General features: G+C 42.2%; 2 protein-coding genes across 2 annotated transcripts; one reads left to right on the forward strand and one right to left on the reverse strand.

Annotated features, from left to right (window-relative positions):
• Positions 1 to 2,855: 2,855 nt before the first annotated feature.
• Positions 2,856 to 5,936, forward strand: LOC122547138 (phosphotriesterase-related protein-like). The gene is made up of 2 exons (XM_043685723.1): positions 2,856 to 3,265; positions 5,058 to 5,936. The coding sequence occupies exons 1-2, from the start codon at positions 3,093 to 3,095 to the stop codon at positions 5,266 to 5,268; spliced, it is 384 nt and encodes a 127-aa protein (XP_043541658.1). The 5' UTR covers positions 2,856 to 3,092; the 3' UTR covers positions 5,269 to 5,936.
• A 1,483-nt stretch (positions 5,937 to 7,419) lies between these two features.
• On the reverse strand, positions 7,420 to 9,889 carry LOC122547137 (complement C1q-like protein 3). The gene is made up of 2 exons (XM_043685722.1): positions 8,750 to 9,889; positions 7,420 to 7,620 (listed from the first exon to the last, which is right to left on the reverse strand). Exons 1-2 carry the CDS (start codon positions 9,332 to 9,334, stop codon positions 7,441 to 7,443), a joined length of 765 nt encoding a protein of 254 aa, XP_043541657.1. The 5' UTR covers positions 9,335 to 9,889; the 3' UTR covers positions 7,420 to 7,440.
• Positions 9,890 to 16,644: the final 6,755 nt, after the last annotated feature.

The raw sequence follows: 16,644 nt of genomic DNA on the forward strand, positions 1-16,644 counted from the left end.
CATAAGTGAAACAGTTAGGATTCTGAGGGATCTTGTCAGAGCTGATGTGGACCAGATGTTTCCTTTCATAGCAGAATCTAGAACTGGGGTCTGTGCTTTAAAATAAGCAGTAACCCTTTAAAGACAGAGATGACAAAAGCTTTTTCTCAGGGATTTCTGAGTCTTTGGAATTCTTTTGCTCAAGAGGCAGTGGAAACAGAGTCTGACTATTCATCAGCCAAAGTTGGATAGATTATTGATAAACAAGTGCTGAAATGTTAGTGGAGGTAGACAGAATTGTGAAGTAATCAGGTCAGTCATGATCTATTGAATGGTAGAGCGGGCCTGAGGGGCTGAGAGGCTGACGTCTGATCCTAGCTCATTTATTTGTAAATGGCAAGCTGGAACTCTCCTGGCCACTGCTGTCTTAATCTCAATAACTCATTGGTAGATCATTAAATGCACTTGAGCCATTCAGAAATTAGGCAATACCACGAATAATGGGAGGAAAAGACGAATGGATAAATGAGTTTAGTTTCTTTTGGCTTGGTCTTCCAAGTATGATATTGTAGAACACTGATAATTCTGCCAGCATTGCAATACAATGGATCTTTTGCATTGATTTTTAGTTTCTTCCTAGCACAGCAAAGGCTATCTCATCTGCATATGGAGACCTAATTTGTCACATGGTTGAGCAGCAGGACTATGCCATTAGTGAATTCTGTGTAAATGATTTTGTGGCATTGATTGGAAAATTTGCCATCTTGAGTTGTATTTTTATTTGAAACAATTTTTTAGGAATAAAGTGATGAAAGAGGAAATGAGATTTAATATATTAAAATTAGCCAGCAAGTAGGAAGAGTGAAGTTGAGAAGTATTTATATTTTCATTTAATGTTGCTGATTAATTTGCAGTCTAATTAATATTACAATTAATGTGATACCTCTCACAATTGAGTCGCATACTATCTTTATATCTGTGAGCTTAAAACATGCAATTAGTCTCAGAGAAATGTGTTAACTTTGACAAAGAACTTTGACAACCCACTGTTGTAATTTGTAAGCGGTGTCATTGAATGAATGAATGAATTAGCTTTATTGTCACATATAATACCATCAGCAAATTTGATCATTTTCATTCATTTTCTGACCCCAGGTCAATTTCCTAAATGAGAAACTATAACAGCATAAAAACGATCTTTAAGACACCTTTCTGACTCTCTCACAATGACTTAACTCCTCTAAGGAGTAGTTATTATCTTATCCCATCAGTCAATCCTCATTGATTTTCTGGTTTTGCCCTGAATTCAGAATGAACTAGGCACAATCTGAGTGGGCATAACAATTGCAAATAAAATTTAATGTAAACAGACAACTGTACAAATGGGAAAATAAGCATCACGCTTATTTCTTGAAACATGTTGAAAAGTCTTAAAGATATAATGGAGAGGGACCTGGAAGTCACAGTAAGTTGGACATTCATATCCCGACGGCGCAGTAGCAGTCAACACAGCAAATAGAGCAACCGCTACATTATCAAAGCAATAGAAAGCAAGTCAAAGTAATAATTAAAAAGTGTTTTGGCCAGAATATACCTTACAATGTGCTTAGACACTAAGCAAATATTGAAGCCTAGAGACAGTGCGAAAAGACATAAGAAAGAATGATAAAGAAATTGGTTTAATGGAATGTTACATTAACTTGGTATGGAACATGGGGTGGATACCAGTAAACAATACTTGTATGTTTTGAGGCAGAGTGCAATCGCTACTTGCAAACGACTTTCCAAAAGACCCAGTGAAGGCAAAAACCCTGATTGCATTTGAGAAATAATTGGATCATTCACCTGTGGGGTAGGTTACTTCCGGGTGGATCGCAGATGTGGTTCTCCACTGTTTCTTCATCCCTCATTATCATGTGATCAAGTTTAAGCTTCCAAACAAGAGTCATATTCAAGAGTCATATTCGGTGTGTGTGTCACAGGTGCTGCCAGACCTGCGCAGTTGCTGCAATACTTAATTTTTTTTAATTACAGCAGGTTAAGGTTAATGGGATTGGGACCTTACTGAGTCTAGGAACAAAACACTTTTTTTATTTTTAATGTGTCAACTGGCCGACGATATCACATTACTGGCCAAGCACAGAGTCTGCGGACTGTGCTAAACATTGTGGATCTTTCGTTAGAATTACTGTAGTGGACCAAATTATAAGGCAAGTAACAGTTCATCTGTTGGGTTTAGTCCTTGCATTGAGTTTACACACAGTCTATGGTGTTCTGGGGTTACTGAAACTGGTGTGTACCTGCCATTTCATTATTTGAACTTGTTTGGCTTTATTAAATAAAAGCATGGGTTGATATCGCTCAGAGCAAGCGGACACATAAAGAGAATCTGTTATCTCGATTAATGTTTAGGTAGACTGTAATTCTTAAAGTATAAAATGAGCGACTTGTCCCCGACCACAGGAACTGGTGATTGGTTGCAGAGAATTAGCCATTCACCAGCTCGTATTCAGAACGTGCTGAGCACCCAAGAACCTGTTCACATCGGACGCCCCCACCCCAACCCCGCACCCTAAACGTTGGGCTCTGTTAGAATTTATCGATTAATCTTGTTTTAGTAGCATTCTGACAAAAGGGATTCCATTCAGGCTTTCAAAACCAATATAAACTCCTTCCGCTACCTTGTGAGAAAGCAAACTGCGTTCGAGGGATAGGTTTAGATCGAAAAATGTCAGAACACCGTCCAGGTGACCCAGTATGTCCCACCAGGAACTTTTTAAAAGTATATTTAGGTTAAGGATAGAGAACATCGTTTTGATTCTTGATCGTGAACTTCGGGGCCGGCAGCATCCCTGGTGTTGTCGAGTCCAGTGAAACTTGCCCTATTTTAATGCTTAGAACGGATCGGTGCAGACTCTAATGTTCAGAGGGCTCGTGAAGGTGCTGGGGTTTAGTATAATTCAACCTTTCATATTTGGGTTGATAGGACACTACCTGAGAGCCACATCAGTTTCGAAGCATGCAAGGGAAGAGAAAATGATGAACATTGGTCATGAAGTGGCTCTGGGCGATACGTTAGAATAGAGTTCACTTTTGAAATCGTAGGTTTGGACATGCACTTTCATATGTACCTTATTTTTATTAGGACCATACTTGAGCGGGATAAACTGTTGGAGTTTGCTAAACTGGGAAGTTACCTGGAATATGACCTATTCGGCGTGGAATTGCTGAATTATGCGTTTTGCCCTGTTGTGGACATGCCTTGTGACATTGAAAGGATCAATTGGTAGGTATCGCCTCGAACACCTTAGAAAGAAAGTTTTGATGTTTAGTGGAGGTAAACATTAACCTTTGCATTAATCTCAGTTGTTAAACCAGGTTATAGTCACAAGCTTTCTGAGCGCTGCCCCTTCTTCTCCACCAAGTAATCTTCCTTCCCGTAATGACATCGGAGTTATAATGATGGCATTTACTTTGCGAACTCTTAACTGTAGAATACACATTCGAACAAGTTTTTCACAGTGCCCTACTGCGAAATATTGATATCAGACAACTTGCCGTAGAGAAACATGCTGACTGCCCGCTGCAGAGTGTACATGGTTTTCGGCGAGAGGTGGACGGTGCTTGTTGCTTGGTAAATCGGCTCAACATTTGACGTGGAGAGCAAAGTTAGTTCACTGCACATCAGAGTGTAGAATAAAAGAGGGCGGCGCGCTTCAATGGAAGTTTCATTCTTTTTACGATGAAGATGTAATCTTGAGCGCACTCATACTTTAAACCAAAGGAATAAGGGATTATATCTTCATGGCAAGGTTAACTACATTAAACACCTAAAAGAAAACTGGTGAGGAATTCATGTACATGTCGCTTGACATTCATTCATTGTCACTGGCTGTGATTCCTTTGGATTTGCAACATGGGAATTTTTCTTTAATACATGCAACAAGCTTGGGAATTATTTCCTGTATACACTATTTCACCGGGATTAAATAATGTCTTGCATTAACCAAAGCTGTTTTTTCCTAAGCCCCATGGTCTTTTTGATAGTACCTTCGATTAATTTAACATCAACACGAGCATCTGCACAGTGATCAATCTTCTGGTTTTGCTGCAAGGACTCAGGATTGAGGGATAGCAACTTCAGAAATCCAGCTCTTCAAGGTAATTCGAAGAGTCCCACTCCGCCATGCCTCAGCTCATCTGCGACTGAAACATGATTCATGTCTTTTGTTGCCGCTAGACTAAATTACAGTGCACTGCTGACAGGCGGTAAACATAAATACATCCAAAACGCTGCTACCCATATCATAATTCGCAACAAGCTTCCATTTATCCATGAGCCCTGTGCTTGCTGACCGACATTAACTTCAGGTTGAGCGATGTCTTGAGGTTGGATTTCTGATCCTTGTTTCAAATTCCTTCTCCCTCCCTATTTTTATGACTTTGGCTGGCCTATCTAAAATATCTGCTGCTCAGTTTTGGTCATAAAAATCGATTTTTATGGTCTTACTTTTGGTTGCTGATGCCTTCAGCTGCCCAGGTCCTCAACTCGGGAAATCTCCCTAGACCTCACTCCTCTCTCTCGTTCTTATAGAATCCTTACTACTCCACAATCCCCTGCTCTAATTTGTCCTTCTCTGGCATCATGGCAGATGTTGCTGGGTAATGTAAGTGCAATAGGACGTTTTAGCCAACTTAAAGGCGCTGCATAAATGCTAGGTTTTTTTTATTAAGTGGTTTGATTGGGAATTCGTGCGCTATGTATATTTTGTTTTAGGATTGACACTATGCCTGACCGTACAAAGAAGATTTCATGAGGGACACCAGAAAAGGGTTGCTATTTGAATAAGGAAAAAATGTCCTGACTTGAAACTAAAATAGGAATTGCTGGAAAAAAACTCAGCAAAAACTCAAGGACGTTCTGAAGAAGGGTCGAAACGTTAAGTCTGCTTTCTCTGCACGGCCAGACGTAATGAGTTTTTCCATAAATTTCATGTTTCTGATTTCGAGCTTTCGCAGTTCTTTCGATTTTTATGTCCTGACTTGAGTTGACCAGCAAATGCAATTATTATTTTCAGGATCCGTTTCTTGACTGATGAAGGTTATGGAGATAACTTGCTCATGGCCCATGATATTCACACCAAGAACAGGTTAACTAAGTACGGAGGGCACGGCTTCTCTCACATTCTCACCAACATTGTCCCGAAAATGAAGCAGAGAGGCATCCCTCAGTCTGCCATCGACAAGATTCTGGTGGAAAACCCCAAACGTTGGCTAACGTTCAAATAATTAAATGAACGCTGTCCGAATCTTTAGAAATAATTCACAGTTGATTTTAAAGAACGTGTTTTCTGATAGACTGAATTATAATTGATTTAAGCCTTCTTCATAAAATCGTAATGCTCAGCATAAAGGAGAAGTAATGAAATATTCTTAAACCGTGTTGAATCGGGGCAAAGACTTGTGTTGAGAGCTTTGTGGTGATCTGTTGCTGTATAGTTTTGGGTGAGGAAACGTCGAGCAAAGTTAATGGGGTGGATCATACAATTTAGTGTAATAGGAAGGAGATTAAAGCGATTAAACAGCCCAGTGGGGGCTAATTTTAACTCGGGCGATAGTTTCTTGATTTGTTGCTTGCCTTCATCAATGTGGACAATTAGTGCTATGCAGAAGGCTGGCGTCAATCATGTATGCAGCCTAAATGTATGCAATATTCCTGCGATAAACTACATGCCAATACGGCAATAATGGCGGTCCTTAAAAGTTATTTGTTTGCTGAAGACCAGCGTGAATTGTCCCGAGATCCCGGTAAAGTGACGAGACAATTCAAATGTTAATCAACGAATCTTCTCGCTTCTTTCTTATCAATAACTTTCAGATTTGAATAAGAACACCATGTTATTAACAGCGTGAAGGGCAATCGAATCCGAATAAACAATTCATTTGTAATCAAAAAAGTGATTATTTCAAATCTTTATTTTAAACGAGTGAGGCAATGGAATCTTAAACCTGGTTTAACTATTTGTTGAAAATTATTTGAGGAAAAAGAAAACAATTTGGTATTAACCTTTGACCCAGACTGTAAGACAATATTTGCCTATACATTATCGGATTTGATATTCATATGTTGACGTAATGCTGTTTGTACATCAAATCAAAGAGCAATTCAATGCTGAAACAAAACAAACCAGACGATTGAAGGTGTTGTATTCTCTTTTAATGAACAGCAACGTTGTATAACAGTAATTTGGGCCCCAAACAGTAACTTTTTTTTCTAATAAACAGCGTGGAATTAAAATATAAGTTGGAAAAGCAAATGTCTGCTTAACACCAGCCAAGTCCATTCTTAAACTAAATTGTTTTGGAGGTAATTAAGTGTAAAATATGTTTGTTTAACTGAATTTAACATTGGGGCCTATAGCTGGAAGCACTTTGGAACACAGATAGTGCTGGCTGCATAGTTGCTTCCATGGAATACCACCGTTTCTGTCATGTGTGTGGTGGAGGTACTCAGCGGGCAAGTGGATTGTATGGTGTTAAATCATCCGTGTACTGCGAAGGAGCCCGCGAGGTTGACTGCTTTGAACCATTTCTTTATTACCACTAATCAGGTCGGATTGTATATACGAAATGTTGAGGGAAAATCAAATTGAGGCCAGCCGGATCAATGTGAAAGAGCTAAGGTTGCAGGGATTCGTGGTGAATATTGAACACTTTAGTACTGATATGATCGAAAGATTTAGTTTAAAAATCTATGGCATTTTATTGCATATACATGTATATATCGAACTTGAAATTCATGCCACAGCAATCATAAAGCTGCACAGCATCTATTGCACGCACGTTAGTCTTTATATTAATCTGTCTGTTAAATGAATAACTCTAATAGTAGGCAAACACTGACCTTATTTTAAAAAAAAGCAGCATACTCATTTAACAATGCAACCAGAAGAGTTGTTAGAAAATTGTTGCTCACCACAGCGATTAATGTGGATTTCCAAGCAGAGAAATGGCTAATCACGACAACCAAATGGATAAAGCGGTGAGTTCAATATACCAAAGCATCAGAAAATGAGGAACACTTGAAAATCTTGCTCTTTTTTTTCTATCCTCCCGCACGATCTTGAGGTTTTATAGAGAGACTGGCCACTGTGCTCAGTATTGGACGGACTTCCTCTCACAAACACAACGCTAATAACACTGAGAAATTGCTTTGGGCGCACTAACCCAAACTGAACCAATTGACATGGGCATGGTCTTTTCGAGGTACGCAAGTATGTTTCAAAAAGCTTTAAAAACAAAACAACGGCTGATTGTATCCAGAAGTAAGGAGCACATCTGGCGAGCGGCCATTTGTTTTTTGTTTGTTTGTTTAGGCCAGGCCGCGGGTGTCCCACCCTCAGTCGCTCACGCAGGAGGTGATTTGATTTGGTTGCTTCTTTCTGTTGCTCGCTTCTTCCCTCAGTCTGCGTAGACTATAAATCCCGAGAAGGTGCTATACTTGTTGTTGTTGCCACCGTGCGCCTTGCCACCATCCAGTTTAATGTAGACTTCATCCCCTGCATCCAGGTGCAGCACCACGCTGTTACTGGCATAGTCATAGTTTTGGTCAGCGTCCTGGGCAATGGCACTAGCTCGAACCTGCAGAAAGGTGGGGAAATTTCACAAAGTAATACAAGACCTGGTGTTTCCATCTCCCCTCACCTTCCGTGTTTATTAAGCTCTGGTTTGTTTAGCCCGTTTTCATCGTCCTATATATGTTTCTCGGTCACTATGCCTATCTGCAGTCCAATTGGTTTTTCTGATTGATCATTTTAATCCAAAACACTCTTTGCCATAAACCGTTGAACTTGTTCACACCGAAATGTACCAACTCACTCAGTAACATGAGGGATTTGTTTTTCCTTACAAATGTGTCGGCCGCTTCGTTCATGAAGGGCTTTTACCCGAAACGTCGATTTCGCTGCTCCTCGGATGCTACCTGAACTGCTGTGCTCTTCCAGCACCACTAATCCAGAATCTGGTTTCCAGCATCTGCAGTCATTGCTTTTACCTCGTTATTAATATTGACATGGCGGGGAAAGGCAGCATCAAAGCGATTCGCTTCCTGAACCGAACATGTTTTTAACAACACATATTACAACATTTAAAAGACATTATGGTGAGAGGGGAAAGATTTAAAAGGGACCTAAGGGGCAACGTTTTCACGCGGAGGGTGATGCGTGTGTAGAATGAGCTGCCAGAGGAAGCGGTGGAGGTTGGTACAATTACAGCATTTAAAAGGAGGGTTTAGAGGGATATGGGCCAAATGCTGCCAAATGGGACTACAATAATTTGGGAAATCTGGTCGGCATGGACGAGTTGGACCAAAGGGTCTGTTTCCGCGCTGTACAACTCTATGACATTTGGACAGATACATGGATAGGACAGGTTTAGGGGGATATGAGCTGAGCGCAGGGAGGTGGGACTGTTCAATTTGAGAAACCTGGTCAGGATGGACGAGTCGGGCCGAAGGGCCTGTTTCCACGCTGTATGCCTCAATGTCTCTTTCCACGGTCTCCTGCCTAAAGGAGGCCGGTCAGCTCGATGGCAAACTCATCAATGAATCGGAAACTCCCCGGAGCTGGGCTCTGTGTATTCACACCTACCTTCACAAAGAGTTCAAAGCGGCCAACTTGGGGCTTTGTTTAGTTGAGAGAGAGAGAGAGAGGGGTTACCAGGATGGTTAGGTTTTAGTTGGGGGCTGAGGGAGAAAGCAAGGCTGGCTCACCTGGCCGTTCTTACACAGATCCGCCCACATGCTGGTGCCGTCTCCCCCTCTCATCAGGACGTGGTAAGTGAAGAAGTAGATGCCGGGGATGGAGCAGGTGAACTTGCCGGTGCCCGGGTCGTAGTGGTTGCCCAGGTTGGTGACCACGTCGTCGAACTTGAGCATCTCGTAGCCCTCGTGGGGCCTCTTCAGGCCGGCGTAGAAGGCGATCTTGGGCACCGTGCTGTAGGTAGCGGCGCTGATCGCTCCCGCATTGGGCCCGGGAGGTCCCGGTAAACCCGGCAACCCCGGTCTCCCCGCTTCCCCTTTCCCTCCCGGCGGCCCCACCGAACCAGGCGGCCCGGGTTCCCCGGGGGGTCCCCGGGGCCCGGCCTTCCCCGAGCGCCCGGGATCCCCTTTGGGTCCCTGGATGAAAGTGGGTAAAGGCATCAGGCTGTGGTCCCTCACCGTCTCCGCCGCCGCCGTGGTGGCTTTGGAGCCGTAAGGGTCACACACCATCCGGCAGGTGCCCAGCATCTCGTAGCGGGCCGAGGTCCCGGCCGAGTTGACCAGCACCGGGATCAGGATGACCAACAGCAGCACCATCAGCACCGCCACCGCGGCGGCCACCAGCCGCTTCTTACGGACCCCCCGGGTAAGAGCTGGACGGTCGTCCTGCCTGCCTTTGGAAGAAATGGTGCTGGCGGAGTGGATCCCTGGACCAGGAAGAAATCAAAAGAGCTGGGAGAGAGTGAGAGCAGTCGCTGTAGCCTGGCTCCCAGTGCAGCCTCTCTGTCTGTGGGCTGGGTGTCTGTGTCTGTCTGTGTGTGTGTGTGTGTGTGCACCAGCCTGGTCTGCAACTGCGGACTGAAGCGCCTCTCCACGCCGCCAGGAATTTAAGCGATAGCACGGACTTCCAAACAGCCTCTCTCTCCTTCTCACGCCACTTTCCACCTGTGCTGATCCTACATTCACGTGTGAGCAAAAGAACAAATCATCTCAAAGCATACACACGCCCCCTTCCCCCCCTCCAAAAAAAACCCCACAACAATAACAAAGAAAAAAAAGTCTGAGCCTTTCTCAGCCCCGCAACCCCAGTGAGCGGCGATCGAATGAAACGGGACTTGTCCAGCTGACAGCTCCCAGCTCTCTCTCTCTCTCTCACACACACACAACAAGCCAATCGGCAGCGAGCCGGCTCGGGCAACCTGTTGGAGCTGACACCTTCAGTGCTCCGAGTTCAGTCACTCTGCAAGTTCCTTTTTATGTGAGTAGAGCAGGAGCGGAGGGAGGGACACACACCCCAAAAATACTCCACCACAACACACTGTCTGTGTGAGCACCCTGCCCGAACCCGTGAGAAAGAGAGAGAGCGAGAGAGGGACAACTGCCTGGACACTCACAAAGCAAGCCGCTGTAATGCAGCTCCAGGCTCCCACCGGCCAACCCTCATTTGAAAGTGTAATGGCAAGAAAGAGATGCATTCCTGACATTCGCGGCAGCGTCTCTCTGTGTGTATAATATATAAATATATATAACTGCCTGCCAAATCAGTGATGCATCTGAGTTAGCGTAGCATTGTCGAGTGGATAACGTATACTGAGCGGATCTATTTGAAATTCCCCAACGGCAGGACAAGGATATTTTCCCCATACTTTCTGCACATTTCTTTTTACATGATCTGTTCAGGTCATACACCGTGACAGTCGAGGACAAAGTTAAATCAATGGTTCATCCTTAATATAAATGTCAGCTCCCACGATTGCGGGCGCTGGACTGAGCTGGCCAGTTCCGTATGTAGAAAGAATACATCCCCTCTATGTTTCGCCGGGTCAAAACGGATGACAACTGACAATAGTTGAGTTTGTTTTGAAGAGAAACATTACTGTTAGATGTTGGAAGTGCTGCATGTTTATTTTTCGGAATTTCATGTAAAAACGCAACCTAAAATCTCTCCAATCGTAATTAAGATCCACACTGTCTCTGGAGACAGGCATGTAGTCTGTTTCCATGCCCTAAGTAAAGACGGGTGTCTGTCTGTTTAAAGTCAGCGGAGCGCAATAGAAGTATCCCAGTGTGGAGTTGATGTTGCTGCTGAGAACCTCTTAGAATCTTGCCGGTTTGATGTTTAGAGATTCTCGGGTGTTCCTATTTCGCAGGTAAACTAAGATTAGGTGTAAATATCGTTTCCATTTATCTCTCTCCCTCATATGCTCAAAACCTGGATTTTTGAACATTGCACCTTACCCGGGTAATTGCTGACTACACTCAGTAAAGACGTAATTGCCGCTTGCTGATGGCAATTTTGAATCTCTTAGTTGAGTGGGTGCTGCAAATGCCAGTTTACTGTGTGTGTGAGTGGGGGGGGGGGGGGGGAGTGGCTGGGGAGCGGGGTATTCTGTCGTGCGTTTGTGTAGCCCCGCGATTTTACTAGGAGAAAGTGAAGACTGCAGATGCTGGAGATCAGAGCTGAAAATGTGGTGCTGGAAAAGCGCAGCAGGTCAGGCAGCATCCAAGGAGAATCGACGTTTCGGGCATAAGCCCTTCTTCCTGAAGAAGCCCTGAAGAAGGGCTTATGCCCGAAACGTCGATTCTCCTGCTCCTTGGATGCTGCCTGACCTGCTGCGCTTTTCCAGCAACACAGTTTTAAACCGCGATTTTACGAACCAAGTAAAAAACAAGAACTGAAATTCCTGGAGAAACTCGGCAGGTCCGGCAACATCTGTGCAGAGAAAGCAGAGTTTCAGCTCCAGTGACCTTACTTAATTCCAGAGAAAGAACTAGTCTGGAAATACCTAGTTGTCTTTCTCTGAGAACCCATTAACACAGAGCGCATGCGATTATATTGTCTGCTTGCTCAATATGAACTTACTTTCAAACAAAAAAGGAACAACATGAAAGCAGAGTACAGTATTTGGTTCACGGTCTCCAAGGCTTCAGCCTGCAGTGGGGAGTTCAAACATATGTCCACGAACTCCGCTTTCTTACATTCAATCCGATCTGAAATGTTCACATACCTCAGCTACTGAAACTCTGAAAGTGATTCGCTTGCTCGGTCTATTATATTTAATGTTTCGTTTTCATTAATTTTCTTTTTTGATTATCTTTCTCAACACTGAGCCCCGACCCTCCCACCCAGAAGGCACGGGCTGTCTCTGAATTCTGAGATTCAGACCTGGCCCCAGTGACCACATTGGTCTGGGGTGATACACTGATGAGAGGCTGCTCTGTTAAACCCGAACCCCGTTAAACTGCACACAAACGGCGACGGGTCCAGACGGAGTCATTTCCAGCAGGAGTTGTTGGTTAGTGACCAGAATGGGAAAGATCCCCCCTCTCCCCCCCCCCCCCCCGCTCTTTACTTACTGAGTCACTAGTAGCTGTCTGATAGTGCAGGCAAAAGTCCAATTGAATATTCAAACATTTCTCTAATTGTAGGTTCTGGAGCATACTGTGTCCAATGCACGTGAATGATAGATTTATGGCGGATTTTTTTTTGGACTTAAGACGCTTGGAATTTTATTGGCACTGTGGGGATCCCGTCGATGGGCCCCAAACTAGGGACAACTCTCACCCTCCCACCCCCACCCCACAGACAGATCTACTCCCCTATTCCGCCCATTTGTGGCACCCCAGCCACATTTTTCAACAGTCCGCTCAGACATTAGATGTCTACAAGTACGGGCGCCCGCCCCAGCAACGGTCAGCCAATGGCAGGGGAGGCAGCTCAGTAGCGCCACCATGTATGGTGACCACTGCAGAGATTGCAGCTGACAAGGAGTGGGGGGGGAACGCACAAGGGAAACAGGATGCCCATCCCAGATAGGGGCATGAAGGTGTCAGAATCAGGGAAGAAGGCGTTGGTAAGGGCAGGAAATATTGCGGCTGGTGACATGACGCCAATGTAGCCCTCTGCAGCCACACGCTTTCCTAGTGCCCCGATTGCACATGCAATTTCTGTTTGTCTATGCTCCGTCTTATGACTTGATGTATGTAAATGATACAGGCAGGCAACTTGGCTCTAAATGGGCATCGGTTAAATGTTACACCCAAAGGGGTTTGGGTGTAATTCCGACGGTAACTTCCCGATTACTCGCACACAGAAAATTCTAGCCCTCGATACATTACTCCCGTCCTTTATTCACAAGAAGCCGTGAGGAATTTCTTCCCAGAGGCATCCCAGTCAAAATTAGAAACTGGATAAAGATTAACAAAAAAAATCCAGATACAGAAGAGTTTTACCTCCCGTTTATGAATCTTGCAAATAAGGATTTGTAAGGATTCCTGATGAAGGGCTTATGCCCGAAACGTCGATTCTCCTGCTCCTCGGATGCTGCCTGACCTGCTGTGCTTTCCCTGTACCACATTCTCGACTCTGATCTCCAACATCTGCAGTCTTCACTTTCTCTTATTTGTAAGGCGTTGACAATCATTACAAAGGGGACACTGTTAAGGCTGGTTGAAAACAAGTCCAGATAGTATCCATATCCAAAAAGACAAGTTGGTACAAAATGATTATAAATTCAATAGTTTTCCATTAATCCTTTGTAAAATCATGGAATCAATTGATGTTAATAAATTAAAAAAATACCTACACAATATTTAACAGCAATCCTAGGTTTTGAAAGAGAATGTATTGGCATAAGGTTAATAAATTGACTGAAGGGTAGAAAATTATCTTTCATTTAAACTATCAAAACCTGTACTGTACTTTTCTATGGAGTACTTGTAGGGTGAAGAACTACTTGCACGTTTTGTACCCATGTGGAGACAGGCACTAGTATGGGAGGAGGGAATGCAGGTAGTGATGGGAAAGGTTACTCAGTCGATTGCTTCAGGGATTTATACCAAGATCATTATTGTTTCTAAGTTATATAAGTTAAGACATCACTTCAAAAATCTAATGCATACTGGTTACATTTTCAAATGAGTTCAAACTGTGGTGTCATAGAACCGAAAGAAAATGCTCAGAAATAGCACAATGTGTCAGCAGGCAAAATTATAGAAAATAAAATTGCACAGTGAAAAATGCAAAATACTACACAAAGGAAGGAAAATTGAAAATAGATTTACTCCATGAATGATGGTGAAATAGAGAAGCATGCAATTGAAAAATACCAAGACATCTTAGAAGATTGATGCACAATGTTACGAATTAATGAAGTGCAGCAATAAACAAAGCCAACAGAAAGCTGAACTGCAAAGGAAAACCAATCAAGTACAAATCAGAAGAAGTCATGATCAAGCCTCAAAGTTCTCTGCTCAGAGTATACATGAATATTATATACAGTTCTAGTCCCTGAGCCACAAGGGAGTATTGAAACATTTGAAGCAGTGTCAAGGGCAGCCACAAGTCTGATTCCATTCTTAGAGATCTGAGTTATGAGGAAAGTTTAAAGAAACTCTTGAAAACAAAACAAAAACTAAAGTTTTCATACAGTATATACTATACATAAACTATAGTGATGTGCTACCAATCAGAATTATACTAGCTAAAGCATTGATTGGTCAAGGTAGCAGCTAGCATATGTCCTTGACTGAGGTCTGCATAAACTCTTTTGTAAGTATGTCTTTTGGTAAGGAGCTATAAACTGGGATAGATAAACTATATTGTTATATCAGCATAATTGGATTTTAAGCAGATGAATGATGTTTTTGATTAATTGTCGCTGAAAAAGGTTTAATAGATCCAATTCTACATTGGCATACTTGTCATAGCACTATGAATATGGAGGGATAATATCAATATTTTTTTGAAATAAGGCCCAAAGCCTAATGCCAGCCAATAAGAACTTCTGTCTTTGTATCACCAGATATCTTGTGGTTAAGGTTTTTAGAAAGCCAACTTAGAATGCCCAGTATTTGATACTTTCAGAAAACACTGCCAATGCTACTCCACCAATAGTCCAAATGGGTTTATAGAGTTTTTTAAAAATGTTAATGGAATGGGGTTAAATCCTTAATATCCTTCCATCATTGCTTGAGACAAGGAAGAAGCATTATGACTTTCAGAAAGTAAACTACCAAGGATCATTTTACACTTGGTGGAGATACTGTATAATTTATATTATTATTACAGTCATAAAGGATGCAGACACCGCAAGGAAACTCTCATAGAATCATGACCAGGGGTTTGAAAATTAATAAAAGCAAGCTAACAGTGATGAAGAAATTAATGACACTAAAGAACAACAAATCACTAGGGCCAGACAACTTCAATTTCTGTGTTTCAACAGAAAATTGGATGGTAATTTTCTGAATGCTATAATGTTCTCTGAGTTTATGAACCATCACTTTGTTTGGAAAATTGTGCACATATCCCTTTTCTTTGTGAAAGATAAGGGTAAAGTGGGAATTGTAGACCAGTTAACCTAACATCTGTGGTTATGAAATGACATATAAATAGGAAAACTGAATATCTTGAAAATATTCAGGAAATCAGAAAGAGCCAGCAGACTTTTGTAAAGAGTATGGCATTCTGATAAATCTGATCACAAAATTTGAAGAAGTGACTATACTATTGGGCAGGAAATTGTGAATGGATGTTGATTATTTAGATTTACAAAGGTAATTGATAAAATTCCATTGTAAGCGTTATGAAATTGAAGGAATGTGCTGTACCTTAAAGAGAGAATGAGTGCTGTTTTGCACTGAGAGCTTACCAGCACCTGTCATATGACTAGCTAGCATTCTCAGATTGTACTGAAAAATATGTAAATACTCAGCTGTGAAATGGATACCTGAGTTGGTTACTATTTTGACAACAATTTGAATTTAACCAATCAGTTTAAATTATGCCTCCGGATACTAATACCTAATTGAGTTGAATTTATTGTTTTACCAGCATCAAACCAATGAGATGATCTGAAATTGGTGGTTTTAAAAAAGCAGGAATTTTGAAAGTCAGGCAGAGCAACTGCCATTTGAAACACTGTCTATCAAAGGTACCTTTTCATATGAAACATTTTCACAGTAAAAAGAAAGATGACGACCCAGGGAAATCTTCAACTGGACGAGAAACAACACTGATGATGACAGCCGCTGTATGGTTTTGAAATTAAGTTGATGTAATTTTACTAAGTGTTTTATTGGAATAGTATATTGCTATCGAGTTGGAGGCAGGTAATCAGCTGTTAAGAGAAAGGGGGTTTAGAGTTGTGAATAGTTGTTTTATAAGAGACTGCTAGCTAAAGTTGAAGTTCATAAAATAGAAGGCAATTACCATCCTGGCAAGAAGTTAGTTGAATGGAAGAAGGCAGAGGCTAGGGATAATGGCCAGGATTCGAATTAGCAATATGCAACAATTGATGATCCACAAAAAATTTGTATAGAGGCCTCAACATATTTACTTAGGTAATAGGATAGAAAGTTACATGTCCACATTGGCCAAAGACACAAAGATAAGGAGTATTGTGAGTAATCTAAAAGTAATGCTGATAGATGATATGAATGGGCTAAACTGTGGTAGATTTCAGTGTAGGCGAATGTGATATCATCTGTACTGGAAACTAAAATGATAGAACAGGATACTTCTGAAATGGTGAAGCATTAGAAAGAGCAGAGGCCCGAAGGATCTAGCTAAATAGATCATTAAAACGTCATGAAAAGAACCAAAAAAAACAGAAAAAGTGCAGAAAATAATCAAAATGGCATGTTAACTTTTATATCTGGATGAATACACATCAAGAGGCAAGCTACATGATTCAGCTATACAAAACCGCGGTCAGACCACATCTGGATAACTCCGAGTGTGCTCTAGACAGCAGATCTCAAAGTTGTTTGATCTTGGAGGGAATATACGAAACAGGTGCTTGGCCTTCAAGGATTAAACTATGAGAAGAGATTAAAATTATGGAATATTAGATTAGATTACTTACAGTGTGGAAACAGGCCCTTCGGCCCAACAAGTCCACACC

This window comes from Chiloscyllium plagiosum, unplaced genomic scaffold (assembly GCF_004010195.1).
Source record: "Chiloscyllium plagiosum isolate BGI_BamShark_2017 unplaced genomic scaffold, ASM401019v2 scaf_10921, whole genome shotgun sequence".
Taxonomy (NCBI): Eukaryota; Metazoa; Chordata; class Chondrichthyes; order Orectolobiformes; family Hemiscylliidae; genus Chiloscyllium; species Chiloscyllium plagiosum.